Source organism: Scyliorhinus canicula, chromosome 21 (genome assembly GCF_902713615.1).
Source record: "Scyliorhinus canicula chromosome 21, sScyCan1.1, whole genome shotgun sequence".
Taxonomy (NCBI): domain Eukaryota; kingdom Metazoa; phylum Chordata; class Chondrichthyes; order Carcharhiniformes; family Scyliorhinidae; genus Scyliorhinus; species Scyliorhinus canicula.
Genome location: NC_052166.1, coordinates 17,436,581 through 17,449,644, shown reverse-complemented (window position 1 = coordinate 17,449,644; position 13,064 = coordinate 17,436,581). Strand labels below are relative to the sequence as shown.

At 49.4% G+C, this 13,064-nt stretch overlaps 1 protein-coding gene across 4 annotated transcripts in view; it reads left to right on the top strand.

Moving 5' to 3' along the window:
• LOC119955564 (glutamate receptor ionotropic, NMDA 1) overlaps window positions 1-3,342 on the top strand; it is a 221,420-nt gene extending 218,078 nt beyond the window's left edge. For all 4 annotated transcript variants that reach the window (XM_038781881.1, XM_038781882.1, XM_038781875.1 and 1 more), the window contains one exon: window positions 1,461-3,342. In XM_038781881.1, coding sequence (XP_038637809.1) covers window positions 1,461-1,529 — 69 coding nt within the window. In that variant the 3' untranslated portion in view covers window positions 1,530-3,342. The remainder of the gene's footprint in view (window positions 1-1,460) is intronic.
• Window positions 3,343-13,064: the final 9,722 nt, after the last annotated feature.

Sequence of the window (13,064 nt, the reverse complement as noted above, 5' to 3'; positions counted from 1 at the left end):
CGCTGGGGAGGGGGTCACTTCCGCCTCCGCCATGGTGAATGCTATGGCCAACGCAGAAGGAAAAGAGTGCCCCCACGGCACAGGCCCGTCAATTGGCGGGCCCCGATCGCGGGCCAGGCCTCCGTGGGGGCACCCCCCGGGGCCAGATCGGCCCCCCGCGCCCCCCCCTCCAAAAGACCTCGGGCCAAGGACCACCCGTACCGCCATGCCCGCCGCCAAGGGAGGTGTTTTGATTCCCGCTGGCGGGACCGGCATGACAGCAGCGGGAATTCGGCCCATCGCGGGCCGGAGGATTGCCGGGGGGGGGGGGGGCTCCGATAGCCGCGGCGCAGTTGCCGCCCCCGCCGAATCTCTGGTGTCGGAGACGGCGGGGGCGGGATTCACGCCGCTCCCCCCCCCCCCGGCGATTCTCCGACCTGGCGGGGGGGTCGGAGAATCCAGCCCCTGAAAGTGGTTGAGGGGATGCATCACAAAAGTCCCTCATCTTTCCATTTGATAGTTCACCTAAAGATTGATATAACTTGTCATCTGAGGGTGAAACAGATTGGTAGGAATGCAAATCGATGAGTTATTTTCCTAAGCGACAATCTGATGAAGTGAATCAACTGCATGTTGTAGAACCTGCACAAAATCCACAAGTTAAAAATGGGCAAGTTCTGAGCAATTCACTCTGCCAAATTAACAGCTAGACAGTGGAAATAAAAATTATTCCTCTCCATGAGTACAGAGCTTTGAGATATACATTAGGGCAGCACAGTGGGTAGCACTGGTGCTTCACAGCTCCAGGGTCCCAGGTTCGATTCCCAGCTTGGGTCATTGTCTGTGTGGAGTCTGCACATTCTCTCCGTGTCTGCGTGGGTTTCCATCGGATGCTCCGGTTTCCTCCCGAAAAACGTGCTGTTAGGTAATTTAGACATTCTGAATTCTCCCTCTGCGTACCCGAACAGGCGCCGGAATGTGGTGACTAGGGGCTTTTCACAGTAACTTCATTGCAGGGTTAATGTAAGTCTACTTGTGACGATAAAGATTATTATTACTATTATCAGGAGCACCCCTTGGGGATCACCATGGTGATCAATGTTAAATTTATCAAGCACCTTTCTACTGTAAGGTTAGAAAGCATCTGCTAGATTTGGTACAATGTTACGCAATCATTGACATGCAATACTTAATTCATCAATTGCTGCTATTGGAAATGATGATTCAGATACTGTTGGATCCAAACTTTTCCCAATGTACTATTTTGCTTGTCTTTCGTTAATAAATCCACAAATGCCATTTCTTGATAAATTCAACATATATTTGTCAGAATTAAATAAGAAACTCTATAGATGTAATTAAAGTTAATGCCTACAATGAGGGCATCATTCTACAGGCAGATGTTTGAGATGGGAGGCACACTGATTCTTTATTGTACTCGTGGAATACTGGCACTAACTTCTCTCTCTTTTGTTTTGCAGCAATACCACCCTACTGACATAAGCGGGCAACTGAATCTCTCAGACCCCTCTGTCAGCACTGTGGTGTAATTCTGTCCAGAACATTGATGTTTAAAACCAGAAAGAAATGAGATTCAAGAATTATTGTCCTACAGCAGCAAGACTTTAGAACACCAGCAATGACCAGAGTGACAGGGAAGGAGAGTAAAAAGTTATAATGGAATCATAACAAAATCATCAGTGTTAGTGTATTCTGCAAACCTTCAGTGTTAAGGTCACTGAGCCTTCAGTGCTACTCAGCAAACCATTACTCACACCATCAGTGTTTTATTTACTTACCAAGCCTTTACTATTAGTTATTTATCAAATTTTCACTTAAAATTATTCAGCAAAACTTCAGTATTCTGCTCTGAGCCATCGATATTAAAAATATACAGCAAATGATCAAAACAGGGAAACTGTGTGTCACAGTGAGTTAGCATGGTACACCTCTGGGATCTGCCATGAATCTATCCCAGACCAGGGTAATCTTGGACGGTATCAACTCTGTGCCAAGCAGGCATTATCCCACAACACACTCTTTGTCCAATACATGCATTGACATCTAATTGACAAACTCAATCACCGGGACCACAAAGGGGGCTTCGCTTCTGGTATAACAGATGGCACTGCTTCTGAAACGGCAAAGGCACATTGTGAGCCGGGGGGGTAGAATCAACATGTGTTTGTTAGAATTCTTATTCAAAATCTACTATTATTGTTAAAATCAGAGTTTTGTCATGATAAACCTTAAAACCACACTTATTTACTGGCCATGTTTTGCTAAATGTATACAATGGGTGCATATTTTCTTCCACTTGCTAATATTAATGAAAAACCTAATATAAATACAGCAAAGATTCAGCAAAATGATACAAGAAATGGGAGGTTAACATCTGAAAGAATTATGTTTTTTCTCTCCAGAACACGATAGAGGAGTCCCAAAAATTAAAAAAGATGAATGGTTATTTTGAAAGGTATCTTTTCATTTGTCTGGCCCCTTGGAGGGGTTTGGAGGAAAGGGGACTGGGAAAGTGGCAAAGTAAACTGTATTGGACCAGCTCCCCGACATGTTCTCACTTGCCCTCACTTTTACCTGAGGTGATTTCAGACAGGTGACGGCAACCTGTCTGTCACCAGTAGGAAGCTTATTAAGGTAATTATGGAGGCAATTAGCAGACATTTTTGGAAGGTTATGGAAATCAGTCACCACTGGGTCTGCTGCTCGTCTATCCCTAGGAAACAAGAACAGAGCGGGAGATTGGAGTGTCATATGAATCCTCTGCAGTGGTCACTTTAAACAATAACTGTTTACATGTACTTAATGTCAAGAACTGAATTGGAAATTGTCAGGACATCCACTTACAAATGCTTGTTACTGTAGGCATGGAAATAGATCCACTGGATAGTGCTGGGCGTGAAGAATTAGCTGCTGATCCCATCGGCACAATGGTATTTCTAATTTTCAACATGTCTTTCTCCATTCAACTCAGCAGCACACAAGATTTAACAGTGGGTCTGCGGGCCATCGTTCACTTTGTGCTCTATGGGCCCTCCGCATTGTCCTTTGACAACCCGCCAACTCTTATTGCAGGCAGCTTCGTAATTGGTCTCCTCCAAGATGGTCACAGTGGATGTTCCATCACATGCACATTGCTGTTCGCAACATGAAATCAGCCGGATGTTGGGCTTACAACTCGGATGGGAAATTCAACCCATGTTTCTGATACTGATTTAATCAACTACAAGGGGGCGTAAACTCAAGATCATTATCAGAAGAATGAAGGAAACGTTGGAAGAAATGTTACATAGGATAATTGGATGTTTTACTGGATTGCAGGTCATAACTTCATTTCAAATAGAATTGTATAACTGTTTGAAAAGGGAAAACATAAAGGCTTATTAGAAAGAGAAGGGCAAAAGAATGTCTCCACTTGAAGAGCTAGCACAAAAGAGGAAGTGATGGGTCAAAAGATCTCTTTCTGTGTTGTAATTTCTATGAAAGTGGGAAAACCTGCTTCATAGTCACACCAATCTCTTTGCGAAAGTCAGTCAATGGAAGAGTAGAAGACTTAATTTGCTGGTGTCTCACTAATTATCAATTAAGTCCAGTGAGCATGGCCAATATCATAATAGACCAGCAACTTAACTATTCATGCTTTTAGTGTTGGATCTACTCATTGGGTAGATTGTAACACATAGGAAAATAGGATTCCAACATGTATTCTCTCTCTCTCCCCCTTTAGTGTGAATAAAATTTCCTTTTGATATGCAACCAGTGTTATCTCTGATGCAACCAAAATACAATAAAATGCTGCCATATTTGACCCCAAAAGTAGCAAAATAGCAGTCAGAAAATTTCCTCCTGTCCACTTTACACTGAATTGTGAGGCTACCCAGTTTTTCAGAATGGAGGAAAGGGGTTCTGCTCCCATTCAAAGCATGGGTGGATACATTTAAATTGGAGTCAGGTAATGTTATTGAAATTCCATCATGATTTCTTGATCTCATCATCCACATTTTCTATTTTTGCTCACAAATCGGGGCAGTGGAGAACAGGAGGGTGTTCCAAACAGTAATTAATTGTACATGTTTTTGAGAGATTTGTTTATTCATTGATAAGTAAGTTTTATATTTTGAAGGGGCCTTTGCACTCAGGTTGGAAGTCATTCGATATTTAATTAGTCTAACCTTTTTCAACATTGTATATCTTGGAATCCCATTCTGGGAGGACAATGGAAAGTAAGAAACCCAGAAGAATCCAAAGGTTAGGTTGGGTTACCGGGATAGGGCAGGGGAGTGGGTCTAGGTAGGGTGCTCTTTCAGGGGGTCAGTGTGCACTCGATAGGCCGAATGGCCTCTTTCGGCACTGCAGGGGATTCTATGAACATCTTCTATGAATACGTACTGCAGCTTGAAGAATAAAATCTTAACCTGGCTGCTACTTTTGGGAGAGTTGGGGTGGTTGCCAAGGTACATTTCAGTGGTGTTCATCAGCCTTCTTCAATTTTACTTAAACATATATCTATTTCAACTATTCTTTAAGCCCTTTCCTTGACCTGATCTGCCAGTGGAGCCCATTAATGTGCATCTGGAGGCCAGTGTGCCTCTTCCCACCTGATGTATTGTCTTCAGTTCACCCTCAGATTCTGGCGGAATGGGGAAGCCTATGGTAGGGACTTTCAGTCTCTGCATGTCCTTGGCCGTATAAACAGTGGACAGAAACTCCCAGAGATGATAGACCTGCCAAAATTACCCTCCTTCTGTGGGAATCAGTAGAACATCCCAAAGATCTTTAGGGCCTTGAAACCTTTAAATTTTTGACAGTTTTGCATGTAAGAAAGGAAATGAATTCAGGCATGAGATGGGGTAGGGACAATAGAATATTTAATATTTCCCAGCTAATCCAGCACTTTACAAAATCATGCCTCATGCAGGACATTATTAATGAAAACACCTCACATCAATTAAACTTAACTGAATCATCATCTTCTAATTCACTGACAGTCGTCCTCTACATTCCTGACTCAACAGAAAATGCCCTGCTGATCCTGATGTGGAGATGCCGGCGTTGGACTGGGGTGAGCACAGTAAGAAGTCTTACAACACCAGGTTACGGCCCAACAGGTTTGTTTCAAACACAAGCTTTCGGAGTGCCGCTCCTTCCTCAGGTGAATGGCGAGGTATGTTCCAGAAATATTTATATAGACAAAGTCAGAGATGCTGGACAATGCTTGGAATGCGAGCATTTGCAGGTAATCAAATCATTACAGATCCAGGGAGAGGGATAATCACAGGTTAAAGAGGTGTGAATTGTCTCAAGCCAGAACAGTTGGTAGGATTTTGCAAGTCCAGGCCAGATGGTGGGGGATGGATGTTTTTGCCGAGCAAAAACTTATAGCTAAGTTCCGCACGCACGAGTGCGGCCTCAACAGGGATCTTGGATTCATGTCGCATTACATCCACCCCCCACCATCTGGCCTGGACTTGCAAAATCCTACCAACTGTTCTGGCTTGAGACAATTCACACCTCTTTAACCTGTGATTATCCCTCTCCCTGGATCTGTAATGATTTGATTACCTGCAAATGCTCGTATTCCAAGCATTGTCCAGCATCTCTGACTTTGTCTATATAAATGTTTCTGGAACATACCTCGCCATTCACCTGAGGAAGGAGCTGCGCTCCGAAAGCTCGTGTTTGAAACAAACCTGTTGGACTTTAACCTGGTGTTGTAAGACTTCTTACTGCTGATCCTGGGAGAAAGTGTTAATGGCCGGGATTTGCCTGCCCCATCCACTGCTGGGATCTTCCAGTCCTGCTGAAAGTCAATGAATTTCTGGCTGGCCAGCGGCAGGTCCTGCCACAGCGGGGCCAGAAAATCCCGGCTAATATCTCAGGTTGGTGACCCTTTGTCAGAACTTCCTTGGTTCTGATGTAAGCTCATCGACCTGAAAGGTTAACTCTGTTTCTGCCTTCACAGATGCAGCCAGACCAGTGGAGTATTTCCAGCATTTCTGTTTTCCTTTCAAATTTACAACATCAGCAATACTTTACTCCCACAAAATTCACATTATTTCTTTTGCAATGTTAATCAAATCTTATATAAAGCATCTAATATCCCCAAACTTTTTTAGGGCTGACATTGAAGTCGATGAGTGAAGCAACAACATTGTTACTAATTCACCTTGCCCAAGAATCTAACATTAAGTTATGCATTTTAGATAACATTCTTATTATTGACCTTTAAAGCTGAAAACATAATAACGATTGCATCCCTTATACACACACATATTTTATTTCCACATACACCTGCAGAGTGTATTTGTATTCCTGTGGATTTTGGTGCCTCTCATAGAAACTAATAAATATTTCCCATTTGCAACAGAGAAGGAAGACTGCAGAGAGGCACTGCATGCTATTTTCTTTCATTGGACTGAATTGGAATTCTTACAGGATGAACACCCAAAATATTTGTGAACACGACAGAAATTATTCTTCCATTTTTACAGTGATAAGAACTAAAGATTTGTGAATTCATTTTACATAGTGAATTGTGATTAGTAATTGTGTTTGTACTTTAACACTAGGGAGCTATTGTCATGCCTGCTTTCTGAGGGGAATTCCTGTAATGTGCTTAACATGTGTCATTCACTGCTGCAGGACACTGGTACAAAACAAGTTTGACTTGGTATTGTTCCCTGTATGAGTGGATAATAAATACAGTGCCTGAGAATTTTCATGTTAGTTCAGTCAATCTGTATTGGAACTGGCAATGGGTAATGCACGGTACTGAAATGGACGCACTTTTTCAATAATTCTGAAAAAATTAAAATTAATCATTTAAAAGGTATTTGACATTTATGTGCTGTTTTTTGACCATATGCATTCTGAAACTGGGTTTTGATTCAAGTGAACTCTTCGTATAACATCTATTCCCCAAAGCCTCTTAACATTAATCAACATGGAGTAGTCATGAAATTACATCAAAGCCTTGATTTTATCTCATGATGCAAGTTTGATGTAGGGGTGGCAGGGAGGATGTGAAACTTGCATTTTTTTATTTATTAATTTTTGAGATATGGCTCATTTCTGACAAGGCCAGCATTTAATGTTCACCCATAAATGCCCTTGAGAAGGTGCGCACAGTAAGCTGTCTTCTTAAACCTCTGCAGCCCATGAAACAAAGGGGGCAGGATTCTCCAAGCCTCCGTGCCGAAACCGCGATTAATGCAGGGCCGGAGAATGGGCCTCAAACCCGAGATCGGGTCCGACGCCGCTGGAACAGAGAATCGCCACCTATCGGGGGCCATTGAAAGAGGCCCCCGCAGCAATTCACCAAGTGCAGCTGGCCGAGTTCCCACCGGCGTGGTTCTCTCATGGCTCCACCCGGCGGGAACTCGGCGTGGCGGCAGCGGACTCAGTCTGCGGCTGTCCTGGTGGGGGCGGGAGGATCATTCATGTGGGGGGCCTCCAGGATGGCCAGGCTACCGATCGGGGGGGCACCGATCCGCGGGAGCGCGTGATCTGGTAGGGACCTAACTTCCTTGTGCCCGTCCGCGGTGTGGGTCGGCCATGTCTCGCAGGGCGGCCGACGCAGGCAGCCACCGTGCGTATGCGCAGACCCTGGCCGGAAGTGCAGGGCCCCGTATCAGCAGCTGGAGCTGCAAGGACTACTCCGGGGCCCTGCTAGCCCCTTGCAAATCTGAGAAGCCGACTTTCTCCAGGTAAGTCCAGAATGATTCGCACGTGTTTTTCGCAGGCGTGGGGACATAAACCTGGAGAATCCCGCCCAGGTTTTCTCAAAACATTTGCAGATCAAGTGGACGGAATTCTGCCATAATAATAATCGCTTATTGTCATAAGTAGGCTTCAATGAAGTTACTGTGAAAAGCCCCTAGTCGCCACATTCTGGTGCCTGTTCGGGGAGGCCGGTACAGGAATTGAACCCGCGCTGCTGGCCTTGTTGTGCATTACAAGCCAGCTGTTTAGCCCACTGTGCTAAACCAGTCATGATCCCGCCGGCAGGTTCAAAGGTGGACAGCGAGGTGGAGGAATTCAACGGGAGTCCAAAAATCGGTTTTACACTGACATTGATCAATCCTGCCGCCAATGGGAAAATCCAGCTTATTGTGTTCCCGATGGTAGATGCTGCAGGTTTGGGAGTTGCTGTTGAAAAAGCCTTGGCAAGTTGCTGTAGTGCACCTTGGCACTGCTGAAGGCGAGATGGGGTGGGAATTGAAAGGAAGGATGTACTGGAAAGGCTGGCTATGTTTAGAGTGGATAGGTCGTCTGGTCAGGATGGTTTGCATCCCAGCTGGCTAAAGGAAGTGAAGATGGAGAGACCGCAAGGTCTTTCCATAATCTTCCAACTTCCCAAGATATATTGCGGAACAGTAAAGCAGTGAAAAGCACATATTGCAATGTGACTTCACAGGACAAGGAGTCACATGTGATGAGAACACTGTTAAACTTTGAATTTTTATTTTAATACAATTTTATTTAAATTAATCAATCTTGGACTTCCGTTCGGCAGCTCCCGCTATTAAAGGACTTTCGGGCCTATTTTAGTGCCCCAAACGGCGCTGTTTTGACGATTCCCGGTGGGGGAAGGTGTTTGGAGGAACATTCCCCGAAATTTATGGTGCTTACCCGGAGTAGGGCAAAGGAAAAGGCTGCAGCAGCTCCCCAGGAAAAGCGGGGGAAGGAGGACAAAATGGCGGCCGGCGGAGCACCCGAGGACTGGTGGAAGTGGGCGCAGGAGCAGCAAGCTGCTCTTCTGCGCTGCTTTGCGGAGCTGAAGGCTGAGTTGCTGGACTCCCTGAATGCGACTACCAACAAGCTGCTTGAGACCCAGACGGCCCAGGGGGTGGCCATTCGGGAGTTGCAGCAGCAGGCCGCTGAGTGGGAGGAGGAGGCCGTGGTCCTTGTGGGGAAAGTGGAGTTGCACGAGGCACTTCACAAAAAGTGGCAAGACCGCTTGGAGGAGCTGGACGTTCGCACGAGGCGAAAGAATTTGAGGATCCTGGGTCTGGCGGAGGGGCTGGAGGGGTCGGATCTTCCGTCTTATGTGACCACGATGCTGAGTTCGTTGATGGGAGCGGGGTCCTTCCATTTGCCCCTGGAGCTTGAGGGAGCCCACAGAGTGCTGGCCAGGAGGCCCAAGACAAATGAACCCCCGCGGGCGGTGCTGGTGCGGTTCCATCGATTCAGCGTCCGGGAGTGTGTGCTGCGCTGGGCCAAGAAAGAGAGGAGCAGCAAGTGGGAGAATTCGGTAGTGCGAATCTACCAGGACTGGAGTGCGGAGGTGGCTAAGCGGCGGGCCGGGTTTAACCGGACGAAGGCGGTGCTGCATGCCAAGCAGGTCAAATTTGGAATGCTGCAGCCTGCGCGTCTGTGGGTGACATATAAGGACTGGCACCACTACTTTGAGTCCCCGGAGGAGGCGTGGGCCTTTGTACAGGCGGAGAAGCTGGACTCGAACTAGGGTCTGGGGGCTGCGGGGTCCGGTGCACTATGGTCGTTGCTGTTTTTGCTGTTGCTGTTTTCGTAACTTTGACATGCGTTTTTTATGCTGGTTTTTTGCTCTGTTTCTGGGTGGCTCTGTTGGGTATGGTTTTGGGTTATGTGGGGAATGTTGGGGTTTTTAAAAAATTATTTTCTCTTCTGTACGGGGCTGGGGGATGGGGTGGAGCTGGAATTTGGGGAGCTGCGTCAGAAGGGTGGGGTGGGGCAATGTGAAAGCTCGGGCTTTCCTCTGGTTTCCTGTGCTGCGGGGCAGGGGGGGGTGGAGCTGGTGGTGGGGGCGTGGCCTCTACTGGTTTCTTCCCGCACTGAAGCGGTGCCAAGGAGCTGTGGCAGGAGGGGGGATGGCCCCATGTTGGGAGGGGCCGGGTTTTGGCGGGAGTTGCCGGGGTCAGCAGAAGTCAGCTGACTCACGGAAGTACCATGGAGGGTGCGTCGCGGCTAGGAGGGGTCCTAGCCTGGGGGGGGGGGGGGGGGGGGGAGGAATACCGGGTTGCTGCTGGAATGGCCAGGAAGGAGCTGGTGTGGGCCGGGGGGGTAGAGGAGAGGCGTTATCGTCATGGGGAACGGGTCGGGCGGGGTGTGCTGGCCTGGGGCGAACAGTCGATGAGCTAAGGCTAGTCGGCGGGGAGGGGGCGGGGTGCCCTCTGATCCGGCTGATCACCTGGAACGTGAGGGGGCTGAATGGGCGGGTTAAGAGAACTAGGGTATCTTCTCATCTGAAGGCGGATATGGGTATGCTCCAGGAGACCCACTTGAAGGTGGCGGACCAGGTTCGTCTGAGGAAGGGGTGGGTGGGGCAGGTTTTCCTCTCAGGATTAGACGCGAAGAACTGGGGGGTGGCGATTCTGGTGGGGAAGAGGGTGGCGCTCGAGGCGTCTGAGGTGGTGTCGGACAAGGAGGGCAGATATATTATGGTGAAAGGTAGGCTGCAGGGAGAGAAGGTGGTGCTGGTTAATGTATATGCCCCGAATTGGGATGATGCCGGCTTTATGAGGCGCATGTTGGGCCGCATTCCGGACCTGGAGGCAGGGGCCTGATCATGGGGGGAGACTTTAACACAGTGCTAGATCACCCACTGGACCGGTCCAGATCAAGGACGGGTAGGAGACCGGCGGCGGCCAAGGTGCTGAGGGGGTTTATGGACCAGATGGGAGGGGTGGATCCCTGGAGGTTTGGGAGGCCGAGGGCGCGGGAGTATTCCTTTTTCTCCCATGTCCATAGGGTTTACTCCCGAATAGATTTTTTTCATCCTGAACAGGGGATTGATCCCGAAGGTGCAGGATGCCGAGTATTCGGCCATAGCAATTTCAGACCATGCTCCGCACTGGGTCGATCTGGAAATGGGGGAGGCGCGGGACCAGCGCCCGCTGTGGCGCCTGGATGTGGGGATGCTGGCTGATGAGGAGGTGTGTAGGAGGGTCCGGGGAAGTATTGAGGGGTATCTTGAGACCAACGACACGGGGGAGGTCCGGGTGGGGATGGTCTGGGAGGTTCTGAAAGCAGTGTTCCGGGGGGAGCTGATTTCCATCCGGGCCCATAGGGAAAGGAGGGAGAGGAGGGAGAGGGAGAGGCTGGTGGGGGAGCTCCTGGATGTGGATAGGAGGTACGCGGAGGCACCGGAGGAGGGGTTGCTGGGGGAACGGCGTAGTTTGCAGGCCAAGTTCGACTTGTTGACCACCAGAAAGGCGGAGGCACAGTGGAGGAGGGCGCAAGGCGTGTTATATGAGTACGGGGAGAAGGCGAGCAGGATTTTGGCGCATCAGCTCCGTAGGCGAGATGCGGCTAGGGAAATTGGTGGAGTGACGGATAAGGGTGGGAATGTGGTGCAGAAGGGGGCAGAGGTGAACGGGGTCTTTAGGGACTTCTACGAGGAACTGTACCGGTCGGAGCCACCGATGGGGGGGGGGGGGGTGGAGAGCTTCATGAACAAGCTACGTTTCCCAAAGGTGCAAGAGGAGCTGGTGGAGGGGCTGGGGGCGCCGATAGAGTTGGAGGAGCTAGTCAGGGGGATTGGTCAAATGCAGTCAGGTAAGGCGCCGGGGCCGGATGGGTTCCCGGTGGAATTTTATAAAAAGTATGCGGATCTGGTGGGCCCCCTGTTGGTGCGAGCCTTCAATGAGGCATGGGAGTGGGGGGCTTTGCCCCCGACGATGTCACGGGCGCTGATCTCTCTGATCCTGAAGCGGGATAAGGACCCCTTGCAGTGTGGATCATACAGGCCAATCTCGCTCCTCAATGTTGATGCTAAGTTGCTGGCGAAGATCCTGGCCACCAGGATAGAGGACTGTGTGCCAGGGGTGTTACACGAGGATCAGACAGGATTTGTCAAGGGACGGCAGCTCAACACGAATGTGCGGAGATTGTTAAATGTTATTATGATGCCGGCGGTGGAGGGGGAGGCAGAGATAGTGGTGGCGCTGGATGCAGAGAAGGCGTTTGATAGAGTTGAGTGGGGGTACCTGTGGGAGGTGCTGGAGTGGTTCGGATTCGGGGAGGGGTTCATCAAATGGGTGAGGTTGCTCTATGAGGCCCCGATGGTGAGTGTAGTTACCAATGGAAGGAGATCAGAGTACTTCAGGCTCTACCGTGGGACCAGGCAAGGGGTGCCCCCTGTCCTCCTTGCTTTTTGCACTGGCGATAGAACCTTTGGCTTTGGCGCTGAGGGAGGTGGAGGGGCCTGGTGCGGGGTGGGGAAGAACATAGGGTATCGCTGTATGCGGACGACTTGCTGTTGTATGTGATGGACCCAGAGAGGGGAATGCCGGGGGTGATGGAGCTGTTGGCTGAGTTTGGGAGCTTCTCGGGCTATAAGTTAAATCTAGGCAAGAGTGAGGTATTTGTAGTACACACGGGTGATCAGGAGGAGGGAATTGGGAGGCTGCCGTTTAAGAGGGCAGTGAAGAGTTTCAGATACCTGGGGGTGCAGGTGGCCAGGAGTTGGGGGACTCTCCATAAGCTTAATTTTACCAGGCTTATGGAGCAGATGGAGGAGGAATTCAAAAGGGGGGACATGGTGCCGCTATCGCTGGCGGGTAGAGTGCAGTCCGTCAAAATGACGGTTCTCCCGAGGTTCTTGTTTCTCTTTCAGTGTTTGCCCATCTTTATCCCTAGGGCCTTTCTTAGGAGGGTGACTAGCAGCATCATGAGCTTTGTTTGGGCGCATAGAACCCCGAGGGTGAAGAGGGTCTTCTTGGAGCGGGGTAGAGATGGTGGGGGGCTGGCATTACCCAATCTCTCGGGGTATTATTGGGCGGCCAATGTGTCGATGGTGCGCAAGTGGGAGATGGAGGGGGAGGGGGCAGCATGGAAACGGATGGAGAGGGCGTCCTGTGGAGATACAAGCCTGGGGGCCCTGGTAACGGCGCCATGGCCGCTCCCTCCTACGAGGTATACCACGAGTCCGGTGGTGGCGGCTACCCTCAAGATTTGGGGGCAGTGGAGGCAACATAGGGGGGAAGTGGGGGGCTCGATGGAGGCTCCGTTAAGGGGGAACCATCGGTTCGTCCCAGGTAACATTGATGGGGGGTTCCAGGGTTGGCACAGAGCGGGCATCAGACAGC